At 43.8% G+C, this 13,332-nt stretch overlaps 1 protein-coding gene across 15 annotated transcripts in view; it reads left to right on the top strand.

Annotated features, from left to right (window-relative positions):
• Window positions 1-12,798, top strand: part of ZnT63C (zinc transporter 63C) — a 237,393-nt gene extending 224,595 nt beyond the window's left edge. For all 15 annotated transcript variants that reach the window (XM_067112111.1, XM_067112116.1, XM_067112124.1 and 12 more), the window contains one exon: window positions 10,813-12,798. In XM_067112111.1, coding sequence (XP_066968212.1) covers window positions 10,813-10,962 — 150 coding nt within the window. In that variant the 3' untranslated portion in view covers window positions 10,963-12,798. The remainder of the gene's footprint in view (window positions 1-10,812) is intronic.
• The last annotated feature ends 534 nt before the right edge of the window (window positions 12,799-13,332 follow it).

Below are 13,332 nucleotides of genomic sequence, written 5' to 3'. Positions count from 1 at the left end.
TTAGGGAAGGACAGGACAAAGTTTCTCTGCTTGTCATTGATCAAGTTCTGTGCATTATAGTATGAGGTCTCTCTTGTTCCTTGATCCACCCCATGTGTTTGTGACATTGTATGTTCTTGATCATCCTATCGTCAGTTTGTTCCTTCAGAGTGATTTTTTCCCTCAGATGTCTGTGAAGACCTAAGGCATGTAGTTCCCCCTATCCTGTCCTCTGCTGCTGGACTCAGCAGCTTAGGCTGATGTTGCCATTGTCAAGTCTGGTGATAGTGTGGGTATCTTTGCATGCTTCTTATTTGGGCAGTACTGTACAGACAAACTCGAGAGTTCTGGGTGTCCCCGAGACTCCATTGTCCCCTGTTTGGTTGCAGTAATTACGGTTTTCTGATTTTCCTGCTTTTGCTATTCATAATTCTGAGTTTTTATACAAACCAGTTAATCTTGACCTTCATTAGTTTCTTCCCTTCCTGTCACTCTTAAAGATGGAGGTTGGTACACAGAAGAATGAGATACTGTACTATAGTTGGCAGACAGAGAACTGTGAGCTGGGCATATGTTAAAGGACTTTTCTTTCAACTTAGTGGGTCCATGTCAAATGAAATAAGACCAACTATGATGATTGAGTTTGTATAAGAACCTGTTTTATATGGTGTCAGAGTTTTTCCAACATTAACCCATTACAGTACAATCAAGGTGCCTGCCTACCAGGCCCACTGTCTTCTCACAGCTGCTGAAAACCCAATGAACCCAGGTCACATGGATTGTCATATACAAAATTATGGTTTAAAAAAAAATTATATTTCCTTGAAAAGGAGCATGAGAACCATGGCTCAAAGGGTTACTGGTACATACAGTAAACCCCCCGTATTCGCGTTCTCATGGTTCGCGGACTCACACATTCGCAGGTTTCTCTGTGGAACATATCTAGCCATCATTCGCGGTATTTTTCACTGAGAAATATTCACTAATTACTGTATTTTCATATATTTTTCATGATTAAATGCACTTTTTGTGATAAAACTATTAAAATACTCAGGTATAAGCATTTTTACAGGGTTTTTCTTGATTTAAGCTATCAAAATGGGCAGTTCTAAGTGTTTTTAGAGGGGTTTTAAGCATTCGCGGATTTGACCTATTCGCGGGGGGGTGTGGGACGCATCCCCCGCAAATACGGGGCGTTCACTGTACTTAGAGAAGTCAAGATGGTGGATAATACCATATTTATAGTACATAAGCATGTTTTTCCATGCAGTGACAGAAAGCATTGATAAGAATATTCTTTCAAAGGTCTACCTGTTATTTAGAGCATATTTGCACATTTGATGTAAACTTATTGTTAGTACAAGTGTGTTAACCAGTTAGTAAGCATGTAACTGCCAATATATGTACAGTATAAGGAAAGTAAATGGTGAGGTTCTTATTTAGTGCATATACTGTTTTGTGATATATATGGCTCTTTTTATGTGGCTCATTCACAAGCATTCCTGGGCTGTGGAATAGATCTTTCCACTTCATCAGGTCTGGAGCACTTATGTCAATTTTGAAACATTTGTATGCTGTAGTGCAGTTAGCATGATTAAAGCAACAGGGCAGGGACAGGGAAATTTCCCCTTTAACTTCCATGTGGCTAAAGCTCAATACAGCAAGAAAAATTAGCCATCTATTCTCTTGCAGATATTGATTTTGATATGGGCTACTGTTCCCTTTTCTATGTCTTTTCTTTGAAAAACCTGGTGTCCACCAATAAATACTGAAATGTCATTTCAAAGATATCTAACAATGCTATAACTTACAAAAGACATTTTATTGTCAACTCCAGTGTTCCTGAAATGCAGAATGCATCATGTTATTCAGTAAGGTTTAATAGTAGCAGTTTGAATAGGTGAAGAACCCCTTGATTCTCAGAATGTTTTAGTAGTTTTTGAAAAGTTTAGGAAAACCTGATGGGTTAATAAGATTCTGTTGTTAAAATTGTAAGGTGTCAAAGAAACGAGCAGGTAAAGGTTACTGCTACTTTATTACAGATCCAGGCAGCTTATATTGCGGCCGACTGACGCCGGGCCGTGAGAGACAATGGAATTGACTGTGACCTGAGGTCGAAACAATAAACAATAATATGCAGTGAACGAGTACAAATTACAATACAAAACATACAGAGCTACGATATAGATACAGTCTTGATGCCTGTGAATGAAGAAACATGTGATACACAATGTGTGACATTCGTATAAATACCATAAAGTAAAAATGATTAAAATGCGTGACCTGGCACGTTTTAGGCGTGACTAATTGAGCTTGAAGAAAACGGGAAGTCACCAAAGAAAACAAGCTCAGCGGAGACTTAATTAATGGCGCGCGAAACACTATCCTGGCGCCGGGTGGTGACTTTACAAATACTCCCAAGGCGAGGGACCGTCTGATTAATCCCCTGTACCTGGTGGGACGCTGAAGGGTGCCGCGGCTCCTTGAAGATAACTGAGGGGCCTCCTGCCTGTGAGGCTGCTGTTTGGGCGGTCCCTTCCTGGGGCGGCGGCGCCTGCGCGGGGTGAGGGCGTGCTGGAGTGCGTTTGGGCGGAAGGGTGCTGCGTCGCTGCCGGGACTCTCCGACAGGAAGGCGGGCTTTAGCCGGTCTATGGAAACCCAGTCGTTCTTGCCTGGGAGTGCCAGCCGAACGCCTTGCTGTTCCGCTCCAGCACGCGGAAGGGTCCCCTGTAGGGCTTAGTTAGTGGTGGACGGACGGCGTCGACTCTGACGAAGCGTGGGTGGCGGATGACAGCTGTGGCGGCATGAAGGTGGTTGCTCTGTTGATGTATGAGCGCCTGCAGGCGAACTTGCCGCCACGTCGCGGAGCCTCTGCAGAGATGGGGAGTGGCGATCATCCGTCACGAGCTCTCCCGGCACCACGAGGGGTTCCCCATAGGTTTGTTCAGCTGCGGATGGGGTGCCGTCGGCTCTGGGGCGGTCCTCAACCCGAGGAGGACCCACGGCAGCTGATGTTTCCAGTCCTCGGCGGTGCAGCGGGCCATGAGGGATGACTTTAAGGACCTGTGGAACCGTTCAACCAGGCCGTTGGCGCTGGGTTGTACGCTGTGGTGGTGTGGTGCGTGGTTCCCAGCAGTTGAGCCAGGGCAGACCACAACTCGGAGAGAAAGCGGGGCCCTGTCGGTTGTGATGGTCCGGGGCGCCGGCGGCTAACCCAACTGGAGAGCAGGGCCTCAGCGCACGCGCTGGCGGTGGCTTCTTGCATGGGCGTGGCCGGGCCACCTCGTCGATCGGTCTACCACCGTGAGGAGGTATCTGGATCCGCCTGATGGGGAAGGGCCCGGACGACGTCGATGTGGATGTGGCGAGCGGCGCCCTGGCTGTGGGAACTTCGCCTACCCCGACTGCGTGTGACGACCCACTTTACTGGTCTGGCACTGCAGGCACTGTTTTGCCCAGGCTGTGGCGTCCTTTTGCACCCGTGCCAGACGAACTTTTTGAAAGCAGTTTGGCGTGGTCCTGCCGGAGGGTGTGAGAGGCCGTGAATGATGTCGAATACCTGGCGGCGGCGTGAGGCTGGAACCAAAGGGCGGGGCTGGCCTGTGCTGATGTCACAGAGCAGGCTGGGGCCTCGGGGCGAGGGTCACGTCCGCCACTTGAGGGATGTGATGGCGGTGCGGTATGCTGGGGTTTCTGGGTCAGCGGCCTGTTCTCTGGCAAGGTCCTGGTAATCTACACCAAGCTGCACTGCGTTCAACTCGACTCTGGAGAGGGCGTCTGCTACTGGGATTTTTCTTGCCGGGAGGTACCTGACGGAACAGGTAAATTCGGCTATGGCTGAGAGGTGGCGCTGCTGTCTGGAAGACCATGCGTCCCCCTGCTTCGTGAAGGCGTGAACCAGTGGCTGGTGGTCTGTGAAGATTGTGAAGGGCGTCCCCTCCAGGAGGAACTTGAAGTGCCGAACTGCGCGGTACATCGCGCAGAGTTCCCTGTCGAAGGTGCTGTAGCGGGACTCTGCGGGACTGAACTTCTTGCTGAAGAAGGCGATGGGCTGGGGGGCGCCGTTGATGATTTGCTCCAGAACAGCACCGCAGGCAACGTTACTGGCGTCTGTCGTCAGCTGGAGGAGCCTTGGGATCTGGTGTGCCAAGGCGGTTGCCTTGGTGAGGGCGGCCTTCGTCAGGGAAAAGGCCTGCTGCTGGCTGGGTCCCCAAGACAGGGACTTGGTTGACCTTTTAGGACTTCCGTCAGGGGGGCCGTGGTGTGCGCGATCCCGGGGATGAACCGCCTGTAGAAGTTTACCATCCCAAGGAACTCCTGGACGGCCTTGATGGAGGTGGGTGTCGGGAACTTGGCTACGGCTGCCACTTTCGATGTAAGAGGGCGGACGCCTGTCGGAGACACCTCGTGACCCAGGAATTCTGCTTTCTGGACGCCGAAGGTACACTTGTCAAAGCGGACGACGAGGCCGTTTTCTTGGAGGCGCTGGAGGACTGCTTTGATGTGCCTCTGGTGTTTGCTGTGAGACCTGGAAAATATGAGAATGTCGTCGGCGTAGCAGACGCAGAATTTTAGGTCCCCAGGATGCTGTCCATGAGCCGCTGGAAGGTGGCCCGGCGTTCCTCAGCCCGAAGGTGGAGAAGGCGAACACATAGGACCCGAAGGGCGTGATGATGGCTGTCTTTGGTATGTCCTCTGGCGCAACAGGTACCTGGAAATAAGATTTAAGAAGGTCCAATTTAGTGAATATTTTGGCCCGTGAAAGGAGGCCGTGAGGTCTTGCATATTGGGCAGAGGGTAGTGGTCGGGCTCCGTTGCAATGTTGAGCCGCCTGTAGTCGCCGCAGGGTCTCCAGGAGCCGTCCGGTTTCTGCACCATGTGGAGGGGGAGGCCCATGGACTGGAGGCTTTCCTGCAGATGCCCATCTGTTCCATCTCCTTGAATGCTTTTTCGCCTCCTGAAGGCGCTGAGGGGAAGCCTGCGGAACTTTGCATGTGTCGGGGCCCTTTAGTCACTATATGGTGGTATATGCCGTGCTTGGCTGGGGCCCGGGGACTTGGCGGCTCGGGCTTAAACACCTCAGGGAACTCCGACAGAAGGTGTGCATACTGGTGGGGGCGGCGGCGCTGATGGTGGGTCTGGGTCCCGCCGTTAACGGGAGAGACCGGCAGGAGTCGGTATCGAGGAGGCGCTGCGCCCCACGTCGACTAGCAGGCGAAGCGCGCCAGAAAATCGGCCCCAGGAGTGGGGTTCCTACGTCCGCGACGATGAAGTCCCAGGAGTAACTCTGGCCAAGGATGGAGATCGACAGGAGCCTGGTGCCGAGGAGAGGATGGGGTTCCGTTGGCGGCCGTCAGGAAGGCGGCGGGTCTGGTGTCTGGTTGCGGTCTCTCTGGATGCTGGGAAGACCGACTTAATGGCTCCTGTGTCGACCAGCATCATCCTGCCGGAGACGGTGTCGCGGACGTAAAAACCTACTGTTTTTGAGGCCCTGGGTTCTTCGGCTGCCATGGCGGCCTGTCCTGCTGGCGCCGCCACCCCCCGTTTTTTGAACGGTTGAACGAGCAGGGCGGCAGGCAGTTTCGGCGTCCTTTCCGAACCACTTGTGGTAGCGACAGAAGCCGGGGACCACCGTCTGCTGTGGTTGGTGGACGTCTGTTGGCGATGGCGTTGACGGGCTGCTCACGTCCTCTTCAGGCTGGACGGAGCTGACCGGCTGTGTGGCCGGTTTTAGCCGCTGTGAAGCCTTGACGGAGTCTCTGTGAGGTGTTGTGCCGCCTCTATGAGGTCCTCGACAGGCATGGTGTAGGGGTGAGCGATCTGGTTGCGTACTTCCGGGAGGAGTTGGCGAAGGAAGATTTCCGTGTATGAAGCTTATCTCCTGCCGCTTGTTTGTGCCACCCAAGACTGGTATTGACAGGAGATCTACGACCATGCCCCTGCCGCGTCTCTTGGATTGAGGTCGTGGCGTGGATTATTGGCAAGGTCGATAGCACGGGCGGCCCGCTCGGCGATGGGCAGGAGCAAGCTTCGAGGAGGAACTTTTTGTGGTGCTGTATGTGAGGGTGTGTGTTTGGTACTCGCGAGATGAGTTTGTTGTACGTCCTCCGGAAGGGCGTTGAGCACTGTGTCGGCCTGTAGGATTTCGTCCGTGAGGTCCGCGATTCTGAAGTGGCTCTCCACCCTGCGCAGCCACATCGATGGGTTCCCCTGCGTAAACGGGCGGCAGCTTTACGGTGAGGGCGGCCCGCGATTGTGTTGCCCGGCCGCCGTGTGTTCGGGCGCTGGTGTGGAGTTGCGGGAGGGCCTCGATGCGGGGCGGGCGCGGCTGTGATGGGAGGTAGGTAAACCTCGGAGTCCGCGGGGTCGCGTTTAACTGCATGAAGGAGGGGATATCCGCGTCCATGCTCGCTCCTTTGATCCCTTACTGGAGTGGGGTACTTTCGCGTCAGTACGCACTTCGTGCGCCGTGTGGTTCCGCTAGTGACGCTGGTGGGGTACGCCGACGAGTCAGCACGCTCAAACGCTGGTTACAGCGCGTGTTTAGGCCGCTAAGAGCGTTTTGGAGAAATCCTGGAGCCAAGACTGAGTCGCCGTGTGAGTCCGCTAATGGCTCCGGGATACTCCGGGGGTCACCACTGTAAGGTGTCAAAGAAACGAGCAGGTAAAGGTTACTGCTACTTTATTACAGATCCAGGCAGCTTATATTGCGGCCGACTGACGCCGGGCCGTGAGAGACAATGGAATTGACTGTGACCTGAGGTCGAAACAATAAACAATAATATGCAGTGAACGAGTACAAATTACAATACAAAACATACAGAGCTACGATATAGATACAGTCTTGATGCCTGTGAATGAAGAAACATGTGATACACAATGTGTGACATTCGTATAAATACCATAAAGTAAAAATGATTAAAATGCGTGACCTGGCACGTTTTAGGCGTGACTAATTGAGCTTGAAGAAAACGGGAAGTCACCAAAGAAAACAAGCTCAGCGGAGACTTAATTAATGGCGCCGCCGAAACACTATCCTGGCGCCGAATTGGTGACTTTACAAAATATTGAGATGTTCAAAGGGAAACAATAACAATATTTTTGAAAGCAATATTGCATGCATTTGAAAGCCATAAGTCTGAAGGATCTAACAAGTTATCTTAAGGTTATTGTTTAACTGTGACAGGGGATTAGTATCATCCAAGAAAATCAATAGTCTCTACAAAAACAAATGTGTACCCAGTTTAGAGAAACTACATTAGGATGGTTTCAGGTAATGGGCTTATTGGAGATAGGTATATAATTACAGTAATGATAATAGTGCAATAAAAATGAATAGTGCCTATATGGCCTTTGTGATTAGCATATACAGTATTTCTTTGTAATTTAAGCCTTTCTTCATCTGATAGACTGTTTTATGGTTGCCAAATAAAAAGTCTGGATGAAACAGAGGTTTTCAGTTGTGCCTATCTGTTTATTTGGAACAATCCGTTGAGGACCCTTTGGCTGAAGACACTAATGGATAACCTGTTCCTTGTAGTGTAGCGTTCCTAGGTGACTAAGGCAAATGACCCCTGCCATTGCCTGATTGTCATTTAACAAGGTCATCTGCCAGGCATCCAGGGTTGAAGCCAAAGAGACAAAGCACACAGTACTATATATATCCTTATCCCGCTGCCAGTGATTTATGGTGCTCCTCCTGAGCAAGGCCACTACTTTCGACTGGGGCTTTAGCCTTTACCACCTAAAGAGGTGTCCATCCACAAGGCAGCATTTATTCATGTAATTATGTGCTTTAACTTTCCATAAATTTGCACTTATTAATTTGCATAAACTTTTTATATAGGTATGGTCATTGTTCTTACTTCTTGTTTGGGACATTTATTTTTCATTCATATGTCAAGAGGTTTATTCTTTCCAGTGAATTCCTTAAATTGCACTATTCATAGGTATTGTATTGGTAATTGACAGGCAATTTTTCCTTTAATCAGTATATTCAGAGTGGACATTGTTATTTTTAATTCACAGTCATGTTCTCATATTTGTATTCATATTTTGCAAATTATGATGAGAGAAGGAATCATGCCTTTCCTTGAAGGACTAAATACTGGTGCTTGTGCACTGTACACGTTTGTATTTTTATTTTTATGTGGTTTGTGAAATTACTGTACATATAGGCAGTCCCCGGTTTACGACGTTTCCGGCTTACGACATTCGAGGTTACGACACTTTTCAAATATATTCATCAGAAATTATTTCCGGCTTACGACGCATGTTCGGGGTTACGACGCGTCTCGTCGACGATCCGACGGAAGAAATATGGCCCCAAAACGGTAGAATAATCATAATTTGAAGGTTTTTTTATGTAAAACTCAATAATAATGCAGTTTACGTCGTTTTCAATGCACCCAGAGCATTAAAAGTAAGGTTTTCTTATGATTTTTGACGATTTTCGACGATTTTCCGGCTTACGACGATTTTCGGGTTACGACGCGGCGCAAGAACGGAACCCCCGTCGTAAACCGGGGACCGCCTGTACTTGAATTTACCATCACTTTGTAAATAGTGTACATCCATCTTTTTTATAACTAAGAATAGGTCCTTAAAATTTATTGAATTTATCTTGAACATCTTTTCAACAATAACAAGGCAAGTGTCATCAGTATCATTAGTGCCACAGTATTAGTTTTATCAAAATGCATTGAATACATTTTATATAACACATTTTAACAATTTTGGGCATCCTTAGAATTGGGGTTAAAGTAAAGATTGAGGAGAATGCAGTACTGAATGGCAATGATTCATTCACTATAGGGTGTAGTGCCATCAGTGCACCACTATCCATATTATTTTTCTTCCACCTTCTCCTAAAAATTGTCTCATAGAGCAACTGTGAGGTTTTCTTCCTGTTACACCTTGGAAACCTTCTTTACTCTCAATTTCCTTTTCAGCACTGACTTCATAGGTCCTAGCACTTGGCCCTTGGCCAAAATTTTTTATTCAAATTCCAAATGTAGTCATGGTCAATGAAGCTGAAGGTTTCATTATGGTCTCCTGGCAACCTTCTCTTCATAAATCAGACATGCTAATGAAACCTTCGCTTGGCTGTGGCTGTAGTAGTATACCCATGGGATTTTGAGAGATGTGTGGGAAGGCCACTAACAAAAATTAACTAAAAAGAAGTTTGTCAAGATTGCACAGTGTGATCCCAGAGGCAGTGTAGAACTGGAGGAGAGCTGAACCTGAGAAAAGTGTTTTGGGATCTTTTATCATTCTATTATTTGGGCCTATTCATTGTTCCAGTGTGACCCCTTGATGCAAATGACATGCAATTTACAGGGTATCATGTAACCTTACAAAACCAAGTTTGCTATATTGAAGATACAAAATATACTACTTCAGGTGATTTACAGTACACTGTATATCCTGTTAGAACAACTCTTTTTCATCACTGCTCCACTGACCAAGATTTGCATACACTGATATCACCAAAATTTCCTTTTTTCCCCATATTTTAGAAGTCTTTATCCCTCACTGTCTCTACATTTGTGTGCCACTGTGGTGAATTAAGTCACTTGTTGAATGAGGTACTTACAGGTTCCTATTGTTGGCTCTACAATGCATAATTTATTACCTTTACTATGAACATAACAAATTCAAGGAAAACTTACAGTATATGAGAGAGAGAGCCACTGAAGAAAAAATCAACCTTTAAATTTTGTGGGCTATTTTTTGTGGAAAGGAGGGAGGTCAAATAGAAGCTTGTATAGGATAGTAGTAGCTCATGCAGTCACAGAAATTACATTGCCATTATGACCACAATTAGTATTCAAATCATAGGTTTTTGGAGTGTTTTGTCTTGATCCGTTCTGTGAGGAGGAATACTGTAAATCTGTCTCTTGTGCTTACTATTTATGGTGTAGTGTGAAGGCCAACAAAGGTAAAGTTAAGAATGTTCTTATTGCAAAATATACTGACCTCTTTTCAGGTGCTCACCCTCATTACTTGAGGGTGGGCATACCTAAATATAAATGTCATGGATTTCAGAACTTTTTTTAAGATGCCTAAGACTGAAAAATTATCTTTAAATGTTTTATTGAGTTTAGGTTGTAGGGCTTCAACATTGCTGAGATTGAGTAGTTAAAATTTCTGTATAAATTTTTACCATATGCCAAAGTAAATATTGTGGCTATGCATTTTAATAACTTAAAATGTTTTTATTACCACATGAATGTCAAAAGGAATAGTGCTTTTTCAATTTACTTAAATTTTTTAGATTTTGGCTAAATAAGGTTTGCAGTTTTTATGATTACTTAAAATTCCTACTGCATGTTCACATAGTAGTGTATAGCTTCTTTTAAGTTAAAATTGTGGTGTGTTACTTTTTCCAAAAGGGTTAGGTAATAGATTTAGTATTAGAATTGTAAACAGTTTTATGGTATGCAGTTCAAGGATATTGGTGTGCTTTTCCATATACAGTGCAGGTTAATGTAGTAAGTGCTTATGTAAATTATTTGGTATGATGTATCCTTTATGATTTTTGAAAGGTCACATAAGTAGTGTAGCAAAAACATTAATTTTTTCATGTTGCTGTATTTAGTTTTATGACTGGATGATTTAAAGACTGTTATTGTTACTAGTGTAATATTTTTAGAATATGAGAACATGCTTAAGCTATTCAAAGCTTCATTGTTAAGAACATGGACTGGTGTTATCAAAGTAAGATTAACGTATCGAGCAATTAATTTACTGTAGACTGTGAATTGTATTCATCCTGTTACCATTTAGTGTATCTTTATGAAGAAACACTACTCTATTATCTTCTACTTTCAGAATGATGCATCCCCCATTACCTCTACTTGTCGTCAGCGCACTAACTTGGAGGCTAACAGTGAAAATCAGCCAGAAAATTCTGTTGAAGGTGCTATGGAAGGTGGCTACCTTCTAGTTCCTACCTCTGTCAGTCATGTCTCATCAGTTTGACAGTGGCCCTTCTCTAGCCAGGAAGATGAATCGGCAGATGACTGACAGTAACTGTCAGTCAGGGATCTAGCAGGACTATCCTTGAGGACAAATTACTATGGGATCCTCCCTAGCAAGCCCTGATGTGATATGAGAAAACTTTCAAGAGTTATACTGTACTGTAGCTACTCATAAACTCTTATGGTTGTGAGCTCCAAAACCATGTTGAAGAGCATGGCATTTTGATACTGTATAGTAAACGTAATTATTACATTTGTCTGAATTATTATTTTGCTAAACAGCTTATAGATCAAAAAGACCAATGTTGAATAAGTGAGGTGCAATGCTAGTGTAAATATTTATAATCAGTGCAGTATATCACATTTAAGACTGTTGAATGAATGTGGATGGTTTTTTCACTTTGATGTGTGGAAGTACAAACAGACTCTTTAAAAAGAGACAAACCTTTCAACTGCCAAACCAATTGGGGAAATACACATTTAGAGTATGCTGCTTTGCTGAATATATTGTTTTTCTCTTTTTGGAGGCTATATAGATTATTTTTTTTTAGGAATGGACAGCAACTTTACAGAAAACAATGCAACATATAATAATGTCATAATTAGTTTGGAGGTTGCACAATTTCTTAAATATCAGAATAGGATGACATTGTGAATTTTAGATTTTCTCAGATTTCAGGGTAAAGCTTTTTGAAGATTTAGATTTTCCAGAATTTGAAAATGCAAGACTATTTCTAAGTTTTAATTTTCCTAAATTTAAGAATTTCATGACAAAAATGGGTTAGGAAATCTTGTGTAAAGTAACAAATTAAAACTAGGCAAATACTGTACTGTGAATATTAAATACAGTAATTGTAGTGCACATTTATTTGTACACAAGAAATGTCTTGGAACAGAGTGCAGTAAAATGTAAAACAATTGAAAGCTGAGGAAACATCTTATTAGTATGGTATCAACTGGTGATGTGCCATTTTGTAAAATATGTGTTTAATTTCATGATAATAAACTAATTTAAAGGGGGTATACAGTACTGTACAAGTTTAAAGATGCTAGGAGGAAGTAGTGTTAATTTTTAATGGCCTCAGGATGGTTATTGTTACCCAACAGGAGAGTACATAAGTAAAGTGTCAACAAAGCCATAATATAGTAAGTGAAGCATTTGGTAGATAAATTTCTTAGTGTTTCTGCCCTTATGCTAATAATATACAGATATATGGTAAGTTTCTCCAATTTTTATACAATTCATGTGTATAAGCGTTGAAAAGCATTTAGTTTTTCAAAAACAAACTTGTGGCATTCCATATCCTTGTTTTTGTTGCTAACAAATGTATGATATGGTATATAATGGTGTATTTCTTTTGTTTTGATTAGTATGCTCTTCTTGAATAGCTTCTGTTGCTTGATAGTTTTCATGTGACTATTAACGGATAAGTGGCAGGTGTAATCATGCCAGCAGTTTTAATACTGAACATAGTGAAATTACTTTTCATGTACATATACAGAATAGAAAACTATCCAGACTACTGAACACAAGGCAGATCTCACTTGAAGTGAGGGAAAACTGTGTTTTGTGCCACACATTGGACCAAACTTAAGATAGTTGGATCTGGCCAGGCCAGAACCACATAATACAGCTAGTCCTGAGAGTTGCAAGAAAGTAAGAGAGGATCACACATAGTATGAGTATTGGGCAGGAACTCATATTTAAATGGAAGAGATAAATGTCATATTTTGATATATTTTTTGTTGTATTTGTAATTTATGTGTGAATGGATGTTGTTGGAAGTGATACAACAGAAGATGAAGTTATGGGTATTATAATAAATTACAAATACTTTTTGTTTATTTTTTTCAGTACAGTGTTGCCCATGTATTTAATAAGCACTTTGTACACTGACCTGACCTTGTGCCTCATAAAACTTAGTTTAGGTAGACATTTTTAAAACTTTTGATAAAGACAGATTATTTATGTAGTTTCTGAAGACTCACCAAAGCTGTTTTATATTTTTAATTGTTTATTGATGTTTCTTATTTTTCTCTTGTAAAGAGAAGTGTTATCTTAAATTTACATTTAAGGTGTAAGAGTTTTGTGAGATATTTTTCCCTCTTTGGCTGCTTATGTAAAGCCTGTCATAAGGTAATAGGCTGTTTGTACTTCAAACTCAAGAGTAATTCTCCTTTCCTACAGGTTGAATATTCATGGTTCTTGTTATGTATTTACCAGCTTCTGAAAAAGTTAGTTATATGGGATCTTGTAAACAAGTTTTGTTTACTACTACTATTTTGGACTATGATAGGAAATCAAAATGCAATTGAAACTATTCCAGTTATCTAAAGTTGTCATAAAATAACATGGGTAACTATGAGAAAC

This window comes from Macrobrachium rosenbergii, chromosome 12 (genome assembly GCF_040412425.1).
Source record: "Macrobrachium rosenbergii isolate ZJJX-2024 chromosome 12, ASM4041242v1, whole genome shotgun sequence".
Lineage (NCBI taxonomy): Eukaryota > Metazoa > Arthropoda > Malacostraca > Decapoda > Palaemonidae > Macrobrachium > Macrobrachium rosenbergii.
This window is presented reverse-complemented; position numbering and strand designations above follow the sequence as displayed.